Source organism: Chamaea fasciata, unplaced genomic scaffold (genome assembly GCF_029207755.1).
Source record: "Chamaea fasciata isolate MVZ Bird 193981 ecotype frontalis unplaced genomic scaffold, bChaFas1.0.hap1 SCAF_1, whole genome shotgun sequence".
NCBI classification, from domain to species: domain Eukaryota; kingdom Metazoa; phylum Chordata; class Aves; order Passeriformes; family Sylviidae; genus Chamaea; species Chamaea fasciata.
The window spans coordinates 152,559,245-152,574,833 of NW_027094086.1; the positions used below are offsets into that span (position 1 = coordinate 152,559,245).

At 52.6% G+C, this 15,589-nt stretch overlaps 1 protein-coding gene across 10 annotated transcripts in view; it reads left to right on the top strand.

The window, feature by feature from the left end:
* Positions 1-15,589, top strand: part of MAP4 (microtubule associated protein 4) — a 146,676-nt gene that overhangs the window by 114,526 nt on the left and 16,561 nt on the right. For 9 of the 10 annotated variants that reach the window (XM_066202327.1, XM_066202296.1, XM_066202295.1 and 6 more), the window contains 4 exons: positions 8,721-8,821; positions 9,693-9,896; positions 11,446-11,623; positions 15,490-15,549. In XM_066202327.1, the coding sequence (XP_066058424.1) occupies positions 8,721-8,821; positions 9,693-9,896; positions 11,446-11,623; positions 15,490-15,549 (543 nt within the window). The remainder of the gene's footprint in view (positions 1-8,720; positions 8,822-9,692; positions 9,897-11,445; positions 11,624-15,489; positions 15,550-15,589) is intronic. The other variant, XM_066202312.1, reaches the window with a different exon arrangement.

Here is a 15,589-nt window from a genome sequence, read left to right on the forward strand (position 1 = left end):
CAGGTTGGGCATTGGGGTTTGGAGCTGCCTGGGACACTGGGAGGTGTCCCTGCCGTGGCACTGGAGCTTTAAGGTCCCTCCCAACCCAAACCAGTCTGGGAATCTCTGAATTCCATGTCAGTACCCTGGGTGTCCCTTGGCCCCAGTGCTGCCCAAGCTCAGTTGGCCACCTGGAGATTCTCTGAGGTTTCACCAACATTCAGAGCAGCTTTAGGGCCAGCCTGGAACAGGAATTTGGGCCCTGCTTCTTCCCTGCTCCTCTCTGGGTGTCCTGCCTGAGGCAGCTCCAGTTCAGGTGTGGTTTTGCTGGTTTGGTCACTTGGATGGGGAGGTGTCACTGCTCAGTCCCAGTTCGTGCCCTGTTGGATAAACAGGCACTTTAGGGTTGTTCTGATTTAGGATTTCCCTTGCTGGGGTTAAAAATAGGAGTCTTAACGATCCTGGAGCCTTAGGTTTACAAATGCAGGCGAAGAGGACATCTGGTTTATTCTCAATTCTTGATAACGAGGGAGAATGCACGAGTTTGACTGGGTCGCATTTGTTGCCAAATAAAATGCTGAGCCCTCTGGATTTGGGTCAAGCGGGAGATGTTGATTTAGCCTTTTCTGCAGGGGAGGAAGCAGCTCAGGGCTGTGTTCCTGCCCAAACGAAGATTTGGTGGATTCGTAGATGCTTTTCTCTGAGAGCCAAGAGGGCTTTGTTTGAGGGTGGTTTTTGGGATGCAGCTGCTCCGTGGGGGAGCTGATGGATGAGGAGGGAGCTGGTGCCTCCCTGGTTCCACACCGGCGGGTTTTGTTCCAGGGGTTGTTTACGTCCCAGAGGGAGAGTAAAGACAGGGATGGTCATTGCCTTATTGCTTAATCTATTTCTCTTAATGGATTTTCAGCTGATGACTCTAATCCCGAGGAGAATTATGGAGCTGTTTCATTGAATGATGTTTTAGTTCAGCTTAGCCTGCTGAATATCCCTCGCTGGGGGATCTGGGGATGATGATGCCTGGCCCGGTTCACGTTGGGCTGCAGCTGCAGGCAGGGCAGGTGACACAGGGAGCTGGCACACAGAGCCACTGCCTCTTCACAGGGACAGCAGTGGGGGGAGACAGTCTCAAATATCCACGGGAATGCTTTAGTAGAGGGAGAGAGGAATCACAGAAAAACCTGGAATATCCTGAGGCAGGAGGGACCCACAGGGATCATTGAGCCAACCCCTGGCCCTGCAGAGACACCCCAAAATCCCACCCTGGGCATCCCTGGGTGTCCAAAGGCTCCTGGAGCTCTGGCAGGATTGGGAATGTGCCCATTCCCTGGGCAGGGCCCAGCACCCTCTGCATGGGACATGAGGTGCAAGAGTCCCAAAAATCAGAGTGGGGTTCCAGATCCAGCCTTTGCCAACCCTGGTGCCAGAAAACAGGAAAACTTCTGGCCCTTTGAGAGGAGCCCAAGACAGGTTCCACCGGGGTCTTCCTTCTGACATGGAGGATGGATTCTTGGGAGTGCTGGCGCTTGCCCAAGCTGCTGGTTGGAGTTTGAGGAGCAGCCGCTCACAGGCTTTGCTGCTGAGTTCTGTGATTTATAAAACAGTGCAGCAACACGGTTTAGCTTTAAAAAGATCCTCCTGGGTACATTTCTGGAAGTGCTGTTGCCTCCTTTTACTCCTTCAGGGAATACAAACAGCAAAGCTTTTCAGATTTCGTGCCCGTTGGGGTTTTCTCGCACACAGTTGCAGCTTTTGTGAGAGCTGTTACACAAACCTGAAGGTGAAGGGCTCTGGGAGGGTGAAGGTTTGTGTTTGCTCCCTCCTGGCTTCAGCCCAGCAGCACCTCACACGAGCTGGGACTCCAGGGCCCTGCATTTGTAGGATGGAGGTGGCAGAAGGATGCTTTTGTGTGGCTTTCCTCCAGCAAGTGGAGTTGTAGGAATTCAGAAAGAGAGAGAACAAAAGAAAAGAAGAAAAAAAAAATCTTGTCAATTCACAAATCCTAATGTTTGAAAGAGGGGAAGGTCAGGTGAAGATACATGTTAAAAATTCCTGGTTGTGAGGGTGGGGAGGGGCTGGGATGGAATTCCCAGAGCAGCTGTGGCTGCCCCTGGATCCCTGGCAGTGTCCCAGGCCAGGCTGGATGGAGCTTGGAGCAGCCTGGGACAGTGGAAGGTGTCCCTGCCATGGCAGGGCTTGATGATCTTCAGGGTCTCCCCATCCCAAACCGTTCTGGGATTCCATGATTCCGTGTTTCCGTGATTCCATGTGCTTCCCTTTGAGTCCAGTGTCTCAATCCAAACCTCTCATCCTGCAGAGGCTCTCTGGAGTGAGAGGCGTGGTGAATAAAACACTGTGATGGAGGAGCTCACACAGGCAGTGGCCAAAGGAGACTCCTCAGCCTGGAAGAGGGAACGTGGGGAGCGGAGGTGGTTGTGGTTGCTGTCTGAAAAGTCATCAACGACGGGGAAGCTGCGAACAAGGGGAGACAGTTCTGTTTTTCCAGGCTGAGAATATGGGTCAGCAAACGAAAATAGCGGCAGCAGCCGAAAGCAAACCAGGCTGGGTGACTTGTGAGAGAGATTTCAGCAAAGCTGTAAAACAGCTTCTGCCAGGAATCTGGGGGACTGTGAGGTTTCGGCTTTATTTTTCCGGGAGGGTGACCGGATATTGGAGGAGAAGCCCCCAGATGTGGGATCTCCGTCGCTGGAGACGCTCAGGATGAAACTGAACACACCCTGAGCAGTCTGGTGTAGCTGGAGTGGGGTAAACGACCTCCCCTCATCCCTTCCCACCTGCCTTGTCCTGTTACTCCCGTGGGACGTGGCTGCCTGTGCTCAGGAGCTGTTGGACAGGCTGCGGTTTCCAGCCTGGAATTCCCAGGATGGGCAGAGAGGTGTTTTTTTCGAGGAGTGGGTGGGATGGGTTCTTTCTCCTGGTTAGAAATTCTGTTTCCAGTTACCCATAATCAGGATTTGGCTCCAGGGAAGCCTGGGAGGAGTTGTGGGCATGGTGGGCAGCCCCTCTCTGCAGCTGTGACAGGACTGGCTTAGGCTGGGCTGGTTTAACCCCGGCCCAAAGCCCTGTTCCAGGGCCAGCCAGGTGTGTCCCTGCCAGGTGGGAGCGTCTCCAGGATGGATTTTTGGGATTCTCTTTGGGCTCCCTCCAGTCTGGGACTGCTCGGCGTTCCTGTGTCACCTCAGGGATGTCCCTGCAGCTGGACTGCTGGCTCACAGGGTGGTTTGGGTTTGGGTTTGGCTTGGAAGGAACCTTAAATCTTATTCCATTCCTAGCCCCCTGCCATGGCAGGGACACCTCCCACCATCCCAGGCTGCTCCAAGCCTTGTCCAGCCCGGCCTTGGGCACTGCCGGGGATCCAGGGGCAGCCACAGCTGTGCCAGGGCCTGCCCACCCTGCCAGGGAACAATTCCTGCCCAATGTCCCGTCCAGCCCTGCCCTCTGGCAGTGGGAACCATTCCCACTTCTTCCCCAGGAGGGCTCTCCCCGGGCAGGGCTGCAGTCCCCACGGCTGGAGGGATGGAACAGCCCCATGGCTGTGGCCCTTGGGGACCCGGGGCAGCGGTGGCCTTGGCAGTGCTGGGGGCACAGCTGGACTCCACGGTCTGGCGGGGGCTTTTCCAAGCTCAGCAATCCCTTGGCTGACTTGCAGGATGTGCTCCAAGGCTCCCTGGGATGTTGTGCTGTGTTGGAGCTGTGCGGGAACCTTTGGGGAGAGACTCTGTCCAAAAGTGGGAAGTTTTAAGGAAATAAGGGACGAACTGTGGGGGCACCTTTGGCCTTCCCACAGCTGATAAAGGAGCTGGTCTACTCTCTGTTCTTTTTGGAGAAAAAGACCCTTAAAGCCATCGCCTCGCTCGCTTGGGCTGTGCTGGATCAGGTTTTATCTCCTCTAAAGGTCCCTGAGCTGCAGGTAGGAGCCACCAGGAGAGGGGCAGCGAGTAGAGAAGTGAGAGTTCAAGGCTCAAACACGTTCAGAGTCTCCTGAGGCCCCAGAGTTCCCATTCCAGGTGGCTGCCAGCACCCCGGGCCGGGCTGAGCGTCCCTGCAGGAGCTGTCCCTGTGTGTCACCAGGCCAGCCTTGGCTCTGGGAGGCACAGATCCCTCATTGGAGCGCTTTGGTGCCTCACTCTGCTGGAACAAGGCAAGCCTCGGAGTTCCACTTGCCATTTTCCACATCTGTGGGAAGGCTGTCCTTCGCTTTTAGCACAAGGAGTTAAACCTGGCTTTTCTGGGCGTAGTTTTGGGCACAGATCATCTCGTTATTGCTGGTTATTCTGAAAAAAAAATCACCACTGCTAATTCATTCTGAGTCTTGCGGTGGTGTTCGCTGGGTCCTTCATCCAGCTGTGGCAAGCACCTGGTTTCTGGAGACAAATGGATTTTAAAATCAGCTTTTTGAAGGGGTTGGCTTTAGTGGGGCTTTGCCAGACGTACTTTTGGTGCTTGGGGCTCTGTGGGCGGCCTTGGCCGAGTGTGCTGCAGCTCAGGCTTGGGTTGGCCAAGCTCACACTGTACCAAGCACTCCAGCGTGGATGGATGGGGTGTGGAGTGCTCAGCTCCAGGCTCACAGGAGCCCTGAGAGCTGGGAATGGCCTGGGGAGGCTTGGAACTGGCCACGGGGCCGGTAAGAGCTGATGGGGCCCCGTGGGATGAGCTTTGAGGTCCCTCCCAACCCAAACCAGCCTGGAATTCTGTATTTAAATGCAGCAGTGAGAAGAAACGGCTCCACAATAACCCCTAAACCCACAAACTCCAGGATTTTGTTCGGGGTTTTTACACACTCTCGCAACCAGGAATTCTTTTCCATATCTTTCACCTGAGCATTCCCTCTTTCAAACATTAGGATTTATGAATGTACAGAGTTTTTTTCTTCTGTTCTCTCTCTTTCTGAATTGCATCCCCACCGGGATGGGGCTTTTCCAGGGAATGCTGTGGAGTTTGAGCCCAGGGATGTCTCTGGAGGACTCTGGGTGTTGCTGTCACAGGAGGCACGAGGCCATTTAGGAGTTTGCTCCTTCCTCACTGGGGCTTACAAAACCCCAAACAAAATCCAGGAGTTTGTGGGTTTAGGGGTTATTGTGGAGTCATTTGTTCTCACTGCTGCACTTAAATACAGAATTCCAGGCTGGTTTGGGTCGGGAGGGACCTCAAAGCTCATCCAGTGCCATCCCTGCCATGGGCAGGGACACCTTCCACTGTCCCAGGCTGCTGCGAACGCCAGTGACCAACCTTGGACACTTCCAGGCATCCAGGGGCAGCCAGAGCTCCACCAGTGACAGGAATCATTTCTTGCCGTGTTGCTCTTGGAAATGGCTGAGACATCCCAAAAAGTTTGGGTTGTCAGCGTGAGGAACGTGCAGCGAGTCAGGAGCGGTGAGGAAAGGAGGAAAGGGGACGAGGATGGCCGTGCTGCCGTCACAGAGAGGAGCAGTGCAGAGAGAGCGCTCCTGATGGCAGGGCTGTGCCTCGGAGGGATCAGATGCCAGATGGGAATGTCCTTCCCTGTCTCCTTGAAGCCCCTTTCCCTCGGGAGCCATTCCCTTGTGGCGCTGACTCAGCAGCACGAGGAGCCCGAGGAGCCGGCTCGGGGCCCAGCAGCTCCAACAAAAATGCCTTTCAAATATCATCCAGGGGGTTCTTGCTGTGCCTGGGGGGAGCAAGCAAACTGAAAAGTCTCCGAAATAATTCTTGCAGCCTAATGAACAAATCTGATTAAGGTTTGGCAGCTTTTCCTAATATTCCCTGTAAGTAGGGAACGGTCCCAGTTCTCCGCTCTGAGAACACCCTCGTAATTAAACCATGAATGAGAGCAAATGTCCTGATGAGCACAGGGCAAATGAATATTAAACCCCAAACCCAGCCTTCTGTAATCCCGGGCGGATGGGGCAGGGTTCTGTAGCCTGGAATGTCAGAGTCTGTCAGAGATGGAGCCTGAATCACAGCTCCTCAAGTAGGGAATTGCTCTACCCAGTTCCCCTGAATTTTAATAATAATAATAATAATAATAATAATAATAATAATAATAATAATATCATAATCACAGAATGGTTTGGGTTGGAGAGACCTTAAAGCCCATCCAGTGCCCCCCCTGCCATGGCAGGGTCACCTCCCACTGTCCCAGGCTGCTCCAAGCCCTGTCCAGCCTGGCCTTGGGCACTGCCAGGGATCCAGGGGCAGCCAGAGCTGGGATCTGGGAATTCCATCCCAATCCCTCCCCACTCTCACAGGGGAGAATTCCTTCCCAGTATCCTCTGGCAATAGGAAGCCATTCCCTGTGTCCTGTCCTGTTTTTTATTCGCCTTCTATTAAGCAGCATGAAATCCATGTTGTTGTTGTTGGTTCAGGAGCGTGAAAGCTGCTGGAGTTGAAATCCTGAACCTTTGGATGTTGAGGGATTTGAGGAGCACTCCCTGATCCTGGGAATTCATGGCATGGGTGCTGCCAGCCCTCATCAGCCGGAGCTTTAATGTTGGTGCTGAATTAGCTGAAATAATTAATGACAGCAGCTTCCAGCAGCTGGGAAGTCACCTTGATGTCAGGGATATTTGAGACTGGTAGGATTCCAAATGAAGCCTTTGCAAGGAGCAGGGAGAAGGGAATGGGCAGGAGGTTGTTTTTCAGGAGAGAGAACTGCTGACAACTGCTGCTGCTGGCATTGCTGTGGGTGGAACTGTCAGGGAGAACGAGGGAGAAGATAAAGGTTTATTGAAATGTGCAGGGGAGGAAAACCAGGTAGAGAGGAGCCAGTACAGATCAGCTGCAATAAAAACGGGTTTTCCAGGTGAACAGACACAATTCCCAAGAATTTTGCATTAAGGCAGGTGTTCAACCTCTACATTTTGCTGCTTTTCCTTCACAGGCCTCTTTTATGTGCCCAGGATGCTCAGCCCAGTGCTGCAGAACTGGAAAGCCAGATGGGTAGGAAGGGGGTAAGCCAATTCAGGGGGGAAAAAGAAAGGCTTATCCTGAACTTCTTCTGGAGTCAGAACACAAAAAACAACAACCCCATACTCTGTTGAGTGGGAGGCACGGGGGGATTTTATTTCCCCGGCTTGTACCAGGACTGAACCGTCCTCTGAGACACTCCTGTCAAGTCTGACAAGCAGGAAGACGAGGAACAGAAAGAGTCATTTCCAAAAGATGTGGAGAACAGGCTGTTTACTGCTGGAATTGTTACCCTGGGCTTGTCACAATCTGTTGCAGGGTTATAAAAAGCAGCGTCCAACACGGATCAGGCTGGATTTGAATCCCCAGATGACAGGGGAGATGCAGGAATTTGTGCTGGGCTCTTGGCACAGGATCCTGCCTGAAATTCAAACGAGCCCAGGGCAGTGTGGTTGTGCAGCCGCACCGTGGGGAAGGAGGGCTTGGAAGTGATTTTTAGGGAAGTTGTTCCTTGCTTGTCCCCTGGTGCTGAGAAGCACCAGGGGGCCGCTGCAGGATTTCAGGGATTTGGGGAGAAAATGTGGGAAAACTGCTCCTAAATTAAGATTTTTGTTGGGCTGGAGGACGGTGCTGGTGCTGCTGTGGCTGGACGCTGCTTTGGGTTCCGGGTTTTCAGGGGAGGTGGTGCTGCTCTCCTTGGAGAACAGCCTGGGTGTGCTCACTGTCCCCACCCAGTGCCACAACTCGTGTGACAATGGCCAAAATGAGCAATCATCACAGGGAAAGCTGGCACTTCCTGGCACTGCATGTGAGCTTCGTGCTGTAACAGCTGCAGCGAGGGCTCAGCGTGATCCCTCGGCCACAATGGGATCTCCACGTTCCCGCTCTCCTGGGAATCTTGGGATGGTTTGGATGGACAGAGGCGTTAAGGACCATCCCATTCCATGGGCAGGGACACCTTCCAGTGTCCCAGGCTGCTCCAAGTGCTGTCCAGGCTGGCCTTGGGCACTGCCAGGGATCCAGGGGCAGCCACAGCTGCTCTGTGCCAGGGCTTTTCCGCCCTCACAGCCAAGAATTTCCTCTTCATAAACAATCTAAATGCATTCTCTTCAGCTAAAGCCATTCCCTGTGTCCTGTCCCTCCATGCCTTGTCCCCAGCCCCTCTCCAGCTCTCCTGGAGAGCCTCAGGGGCTCGGAGCTCTCCCTGGAGCCTTCTCCTCTCCAGGGGAACATTCCCAGCTCTCCCAGCCTGGCTCCAGCCCCGGAGCAGGATCTCTGGATCTCTCCAGCAGCTCCAGCTCCTGCTGCTGTTGGATCCAGGGCTGGGACCTGTCACCTGTGTGACCTTTCCTGTTGCTCCCTTCAGGATTCAGGGAATCCTCCCTGCTCCCTGAGGGCTCCAGCTGTGGATGTGGGCAGAAGAAAGGTTGAGCAGGAACGGCTTTACCAGGGATAGTTGGGAACAGAACCCCACTCCAGGAAAAGTGTAAAACCTGGAAGAGGTCAGAACTTCACCATTAACATTCCAGCAATCTATTGTCACAGTTTGAAAGATGAGAAGATTTGCTATTTAAATGAAACCACAGGTTTCCTTCATCTGCTGTCTGGCTTTTCCCGCTGGGATGACGTGAGAAATCAGAATCTAACAGCATCTGGATGACCCTGTCCTGTTGCAGGGAAAATCTTTCTTCCTGCAGGTATTCTGGGGATTAGGAAATTTCCCACTAACACCAACCTGTGCTGCTGTGTTGAGTAACAGTGAACTAAAAAATACATCTTTAAAAACTAAAAAAAAAAGAAGCTTAAACTTACAAACCTCCCTTCCTTCCTTCCCCCAGCCAAACCAGAGGAGCCCAAAGCAGCCGAGGCCGTGAGTGGGAACGACATCACAGCTCCTCCCAACAAGGAGCTCCCTCCCAGCCCTGAGAAGAAGACCAAGGTAGGAGCTGTTCCCTGGTTGGCATCTCTGCTTCCCTGGGTTTCATTTGCCAGCTTTTTTTCTGCTTCCTCAGCTGTGCCAGCCCAGATTCTGTTTTCTGAGCTGCCACTCGAGCAAACCCATCCAGTTCGGAGCTGCCAGCGGCCCGGCCTGTGGCAAACTTTTGTCAAAGTGTGGAAACTTTATTTCAGTGAATTCCCTGGCTGGTGTTGGTGGTTGCAGCAGTAGTAAACACGTAGTAAGTGTGTAGTACCACCTGTGCTCAGCGATGCTCTGTGAGTTGTTCACAGCACGTTCCTCTGTGTGCAGAGTCCTGCTCAGGAGCTTTGGAGCTCTGCTCTCAGGAGCTCCCAGCACGCAGCAAAGTCCCCCCAAGTGTCCCCAGGAGGGCTGGGGGGGGGCCAGGGGCTCTGTCCCCGCGAGGCCGTGCCCGTGTGACCACAGGAGCTGATCCCATGGGGATTTGGAGCTCGCAATCCCTGCGTGCCCGTGATTGGAAAGCCACGGCCTGTGGATTGCACGTAGCTCTGGATGCCAGGAGCACCCAATTGCTAATCCAGCTTTACCAGCCGTTCCTTCTGTTGCTTTTGATGCTGCTGAAATAAATCCCGTTGGTTTGGAATCGAATGGCAGATCCACCCCCAGCCCCAGAGGCTGCTGCATTTCGGGTTTCGTTGCGCTCAGAAAACAGAAAGCTGATTATTATTATTATTATTATTATTATTATTATTATTATTATTATTATTATTAGTTTCCTTTACAACACCACTTTTCTGTTGTTGCAGCTCAATGTTTTGGTTTACAATGCGCTATTTTTTGTTGTGTTTCTTTGGTTTTATCCCGGATTTTGCTTTTTGGCCCAACCCTAAAGCCTGCTGCATCCACCTGCACTCCCAAGGCGGCGGCGAAAGCCAAACCCTCGGCCACCACCAGCCCCAAGCGGCCGAGCTCGGCCACCCCAAACAAAAAACCCACGAGCCCAACTGCAGCTCCTACTCCAGGCAGCACCTCCAAACGCCCCGGCACCAGCAGCACCCGTCCCTCCACCTTAACTCCAAAAGAGACTAAACCAAAGGTAAGAACTGCCTGGCCCTGGGGAGCAGCCAGGGCTCACTGGCAGGGGACATTGCCAGCCCCCACCCACGAGGCAGAACGGAATTCCCGTGCTAGGCTGAGATCAGGAATGGGATTCAGGGTGTTGGGAGCAGCTTCCCAGGGATGGCATCGTGTCCCTGGCCCGGAGCTGTGTCACCAGGGAGGAGAATTAAACCTGAGTGTGGTGCTGAGGTGGTCCTGATGAGCTGCCATGAGTCAGGGATCCCAGACTGGGTTGGGTTGGGTTGGGAGGGACCTTAAAGCCCATCCCATTCCAACGCTGCCATGGCAGGGACACCTCCCACTGTCCCAGGCTGCTCCAAGCCTTGTCCAGCCTGTTCCAGGGATCCAGGGGCAGCCACAGCTGCTCTGAGCACCCTGTGCCAGGGCCTGCCCACCCTCCCAGCCAGGAATTCCTTCTGTATACAACTCCTAAATCCAGACACACTCCTAAATCCAAGAGCATGGGAAACCTGACTGGAGAGCTTTGATGCGAATATTGAAGGAAAACAAATCCATGTGAACGCTCCGTATTTGCCACCAACGGTCATTGTATGATGTCTGGTCAGTGCAGAACTGCACAGAGAGGATTGAGAACACTTAGAAAACGCTGGAGATTTGTAATTCCCCAAAAGAGAGGATTCATGGGCAGTGCTGCATCTTCCAGATAAGCAGGGAATCCCCGTGTGTTAGGAATGGGAGGTGTCCCTTGAATGTTCCCTATGTTAACTTGTGATCTTAGAGAGCGGAGGAATTCCAGTTTAAAAGGGAACATCAGACTCTATTTCAGAAGCTTTCACTGACGGCTGAACGCCACCACTCCTGCTGTATTAAGCTCAAATTACTGCATTTGAGTGTCTTTTAGAACAAAGTAAAAATAACAGAAGGCCAATGAAAGCCCAGGTGTAAATCTGCGCTTTTCTCGGAGCTGGTGACTTTGGTTTGTTTCAGGTTTTCGTATCATTCTGAATCCCTTTTTGATCAAATAATATTTATTCCCCTGCATGAATTCAGTATTTCCGTATTTCAGAGATCAGGCAGTTGACAAACAAGTGCCTGACCGGGGACAGCAGGAAAGAGTTTTCCGAGTGAGGGATGAACCACGGACACCCGATTTTCCTGTCCCCAGTGTTTTAACAAATTCCAGCTTAGGGAGCATTCCTGCTCCTGGAGGAGGGCAACCTCTCCCAGGAGCATTGCTGGTTGTTCTGATGGTTCCATTTTATCCAGAAACCCAAACCTCCTTCCCCAGCTGGAGAGGCCTCCACACGTGAAAGCTGAGCCAGCCCTGGGTGGGACCTGCTCCTCCGCAGGGTCCGTGCTCCGTGTCCTGCCCTCCACACCATCACCCGCTTCCGCACGTCTTAATTATATTTTAATTGCATTATAACCTTCCAGCAGTGCCAGGCTTAATTAAGTGTTTCAGAATTCCAGCAATTTCTGTTCCTTTCAGCCTTTTTTTTGGCACTTCCCCTCACGCTTTGCCGCCGTCGTTCCGGCCCTTCTGACGCCGCCTGCTCCGTTTTCAGGTCGCCGACGCGAAGCCCGCGGAGAAGAAAACCTCCCTCTCCAAGCCTCCATCCTCCACCACTCCTAAAACTCCTTCCAGGAGCTCCTCTGCTGCTCCCAGGACCACGGCGCCGTCGCCGGTGACGGCAGCAGCTGCTGCCAAAACCACGGCGGCCACTCCTCCCAAGAGGCCAAGCTGTGAGTGCTCCCTCCTTTTTTCCCTTGGGAATCTGTCCTTCAGTCCTTCGGCAGCAGCAAGGCCCTGTCTGAGCAGCGCCAGGGGCTCTCCACAGCTCCCTGGCAGGAGGGATAGTCCACGTTCCTTCCCCAGAAGGGCTCTCCAGCCCTGGCACGGCTGCCCAGGGCAGTGGTGGAGTCCCCACCTCTGGAAGGGTTCAATGCCACTCTGCCATCGTCTGGATTCTGACAGTAGCTCAGATGTTTTTCCTCCAGATTGCCTTCAGGGCCGACCTGGATGAGCTCTGTGTGATCCAGGGTTAATTCAATTCCTGGACACACTTGATTTAAGAGTGGCCGTTCTATTCCCTCTCTGTTTTACCGTAGGAACAGAATAAACACTAAATGAAAGCTTGGGAAAGCAAATCTTCGGACAAGGACTTGAAATGCCTGAACTGGTGTGTGAGATCCAAAAAGGGTTGAGCAGAAGAGCAGAAGTAGAGATTTTTTTAGTAGAGCAGGAGGAATGTGGAGCTGAAATCACATCAGCTTCATTCAAAAACTCTGTTCCACTCGTACTGCTGCTAAAGAGGGAATTTGCCATGAGTTCAGCAGGAAACCTGAGCGGTGCTTCTGATGAACTAATGCTGTTCTCACTCCTTCTAATGGAGCTCGAGAGATTTAACATCAGATAAAATTAGAGTTAAATCTTCTCAAGTCTTTTCAAATGACTGGGCCTCAGTGGCAAAATTTGTCAATAAATGTGTAAAACGACACGGGTTGGTTTGAATCCCAAAGCACGGATTCGTATCCCAGCCTTCCCAAAGCAATTGTCACGTTTTAGGTGTGTCGGGATGGATTTGTCCTGGTGGACATCCCAGACTTCATGTTCTGGGGGAAAAATCTAATTAATCAAGTGTAAGGGAAGGTGTTGCACATTCTGAGAGCCACGTATCCCGTCTGGTCCCGTGGGCATCCTGGTAGAACTCATTCTGTGTGGTCTCGGAGGCAGACCGGAGCCCGGGAATGCAGGATCTGTTCTAATGAGTTGGGTTCGTTCCTCCTGCCCAAACTGAGCCACAGACAAAGGAGCGTTTGCTGCTACCATGTGAAAAGAGACGGAGGCAGCGATGCAGAGCTGCAGGGAGGTTGTTCCAAGAGGCAGGATGAGCACAGGAAGAGGCTGTGGCACCGGGAACGTGGTGGGACCCTGCCAGAGCAGAGCCCTGCGGGTGAGGGAGGATGAGGTCAGCTGGAGGGACTCTGTGGGGAGGTTGAGCCTCCCTGTCTGCATCTGGAAATGCACAGAGAAGGCAGGAGTAGGAAAAGCAGGAGGTCCTGTTTGTTCTGGGCAAGGTGGGACAGAGGGTGGATGGTGCCCTGGGGCCTCAAGGGAACCACAAGTGGGTTCCTCTTGTGGGAACCACAGGAGAGCCCAGCAGGAGCTGTCAGACCTCCCGTAAGAGCCAGAACCTCGAGAGGTCACAGCTCCCCCAGCTCAGCAGCTGGCCCTGGCAGGGGGATATGCTGGACCCATGGGACCCTCAGAGCAGCCCCAGCCCTGTCCAAACCTCCTTCTGGCCCCTGGGGTCTCCCAAAACCTTCACCTTTGGTGGAGAGCCCCAGGAGTGCGGGGAACAAGCAACTCTGCTTCGTGCTGATGCTGATGGTGCAGCACCCTTCCATCTTGCTCCCCAAATTCCTCTCCAAAAAGCCCCCAGACCCACCAGAACAACCCCCCAACCCTGCTCCAACCTACAGGCAGTGCCCAGTTGTCACCATGGGGTGTCCCAGTGATGGGGGGTGCCACCTTGTGCCCAGTGCTCAGGGTTTGGGTTGGGTTTGGGGGAGATGTGGGTGGGGACACCTGGAGCCCTTGGGGTCACAGCTCTGATCAGCTCCTTTAGGGCAGGGAACAGCCGGGGGGATTTGGGATCTGCTCCCAGGGAATAGGGACAGGAGGAGAGGGAACGGCTTCAGGCTGGGCCAGGGGAGGCTCAGGGTGGAAATTGGGAAAATCCCTTCCTAGGAAGGGTTGTCGGGCATTGGAGCGGGCTGTGCAGGGAGTCCCCATCCCAGAGAGATTTCAGAGCCATGTGGAGGTGACACCTGGGGACGTGGTCAGTGCTGGGGAACAGCTGCACTGGATGGTCCTGCAGGGCTTTTCCAGCCATAGTCATTCCATGAATTCAGCTTCTCATGGCACAGTGTCGAGCCAGAGAATGAGTTTGGTGTTTGTGGCTGCAGGTGCCCTTTCAGGACAGCTGCTGGTGCTTTTCCCCTGCCAGGCACTCAGTGCCTTGAGCTGCCATCGGGTTTCAGTCATTGTCTCCCATGAAATGCGTGTGTAAAGGCCAGGGTTGACATTATATAATTTCACTTTTTCAGGTATTTTCAGGTCAGTCATTTTCTCCGCTAAAACAGAGCCGTGGGTCATGTGGGGCTTGATATTTTGATGTCTAATTTTATTTTTTTTTCATTAGTTTTTGTCCCCCTCCCTGTGGAAATGACTTTAGTGTTTGGACAAGACCAGGCTCAGCCCTTCAGATCAGGCACAGATCAAAGTCTGTCCCCACAGACCGTTGTCCCAGGGGCTTTGTCTGGGTTTTCACCACAGAAGTGTTCAGCATTTGGCTCCCCACTGACACCAGCAGACACAGCATCTCTCTGTATATTAATGTAACATAATATTCCTTTGCCTTTTACATAAACCTAACTCTCTTCTGTCCGTGCAGTTTGCCCAATTAAAGCTGTGGTCTGAAGGAATGAATTTAGGTTGGTTTGCCAGCCCCTTGTTTGAAGTGTTTGCTATTAATTATGTATCCATCCTTTAGGCCTTATTAAATTATCCAAATGGGTTTCACCTCATTAGCTGGAATCTTATCTGGGGTGTTTAATTGAACGCTTTTAGCAAAGTCAGGGTGGAATGATCCAGACTAACTTGGCCTGTAGTTATCTGCCTCTTCCCCTTGGTCTTTTTGGTATTGATATTCCATAAAAGACCCTGACAGCTGCTGGGGTGTATCTAAAAATCTGAGACTTAATGGATATTAAATATTTAAAAATGAGGGTTTTCATAATTTCTAACTTGGTTCTTTATAATTTTTTTTTTCAATGTTGCCTTCCTTTGGCTGTTGAAATGAAGCAGATTTTACCCAAACTTGCTCATCACTGATAGGGAAAACTCTACAATTTCATGATCAAAGAGTTCCTTAGAAAAAGTTCCGTTTCTGCTTTTCCAGTCCGTGGTTTTTGCCTTGATCAATTTGGTGTTTGGTTTTCTCCAAGCTTGGAGAAGTGTGGCTGCATCGCTGGTGTCGAGTGTCCTCTGTGCAGTGTAATCAGGTCGTGATCGTTGGGCTTTGCCCAAAGGCAGCTCGGTTTAGGGATTGATTTTTGGGTTTATACAATTAAAACAGGAGCCAAAATATGTGCGATAACTCCTGTGCAAGAAAACTGGCACAGGGTACGACTGGTCTGGCAATGAGAGCAAGGTTGGGCAAGGACAAATGTGGGGCTGCTTTTGTTACTTTTTAAAGAAAGGAAAGGTTTTGGTGTGGGGTGGGTTTGTTTTTTTTTTTTTGCTTGGTTGGGGTTTTTTTTAAGAAATGAAAGTGAGGCAGGGTTAAAATATTCCCAGTGAGTGCTGTCAGATTCGGGAGGTTAATGTGAGGAGGAACAGAATGCAGCCCATCCCCAGGTGTGCGGTGTGACCGAACGAGAATCCTTTGCCATGAATTGGTGCTTTGGCTGCGAAATCCGAGGGGGTTTTGGTGGCAGCAGGAGCTCCCCAGGCAGGTGCTCACACGGAGCAGTTAATCCCTGGGCTGGTTCCAGGGCTGGATGCTGCAGGGATCCTCCCCTGACCGCTGTGTTTGTGTTGGCAGCGATCAAGACGGACGCGAAGCCGGCAGATGCCAAGAAAACCCTCGCAAAGTCTCCCTCAGGTAACCGCTCGCTTTCCACCTCGCCGTGGACTCGGGGAAA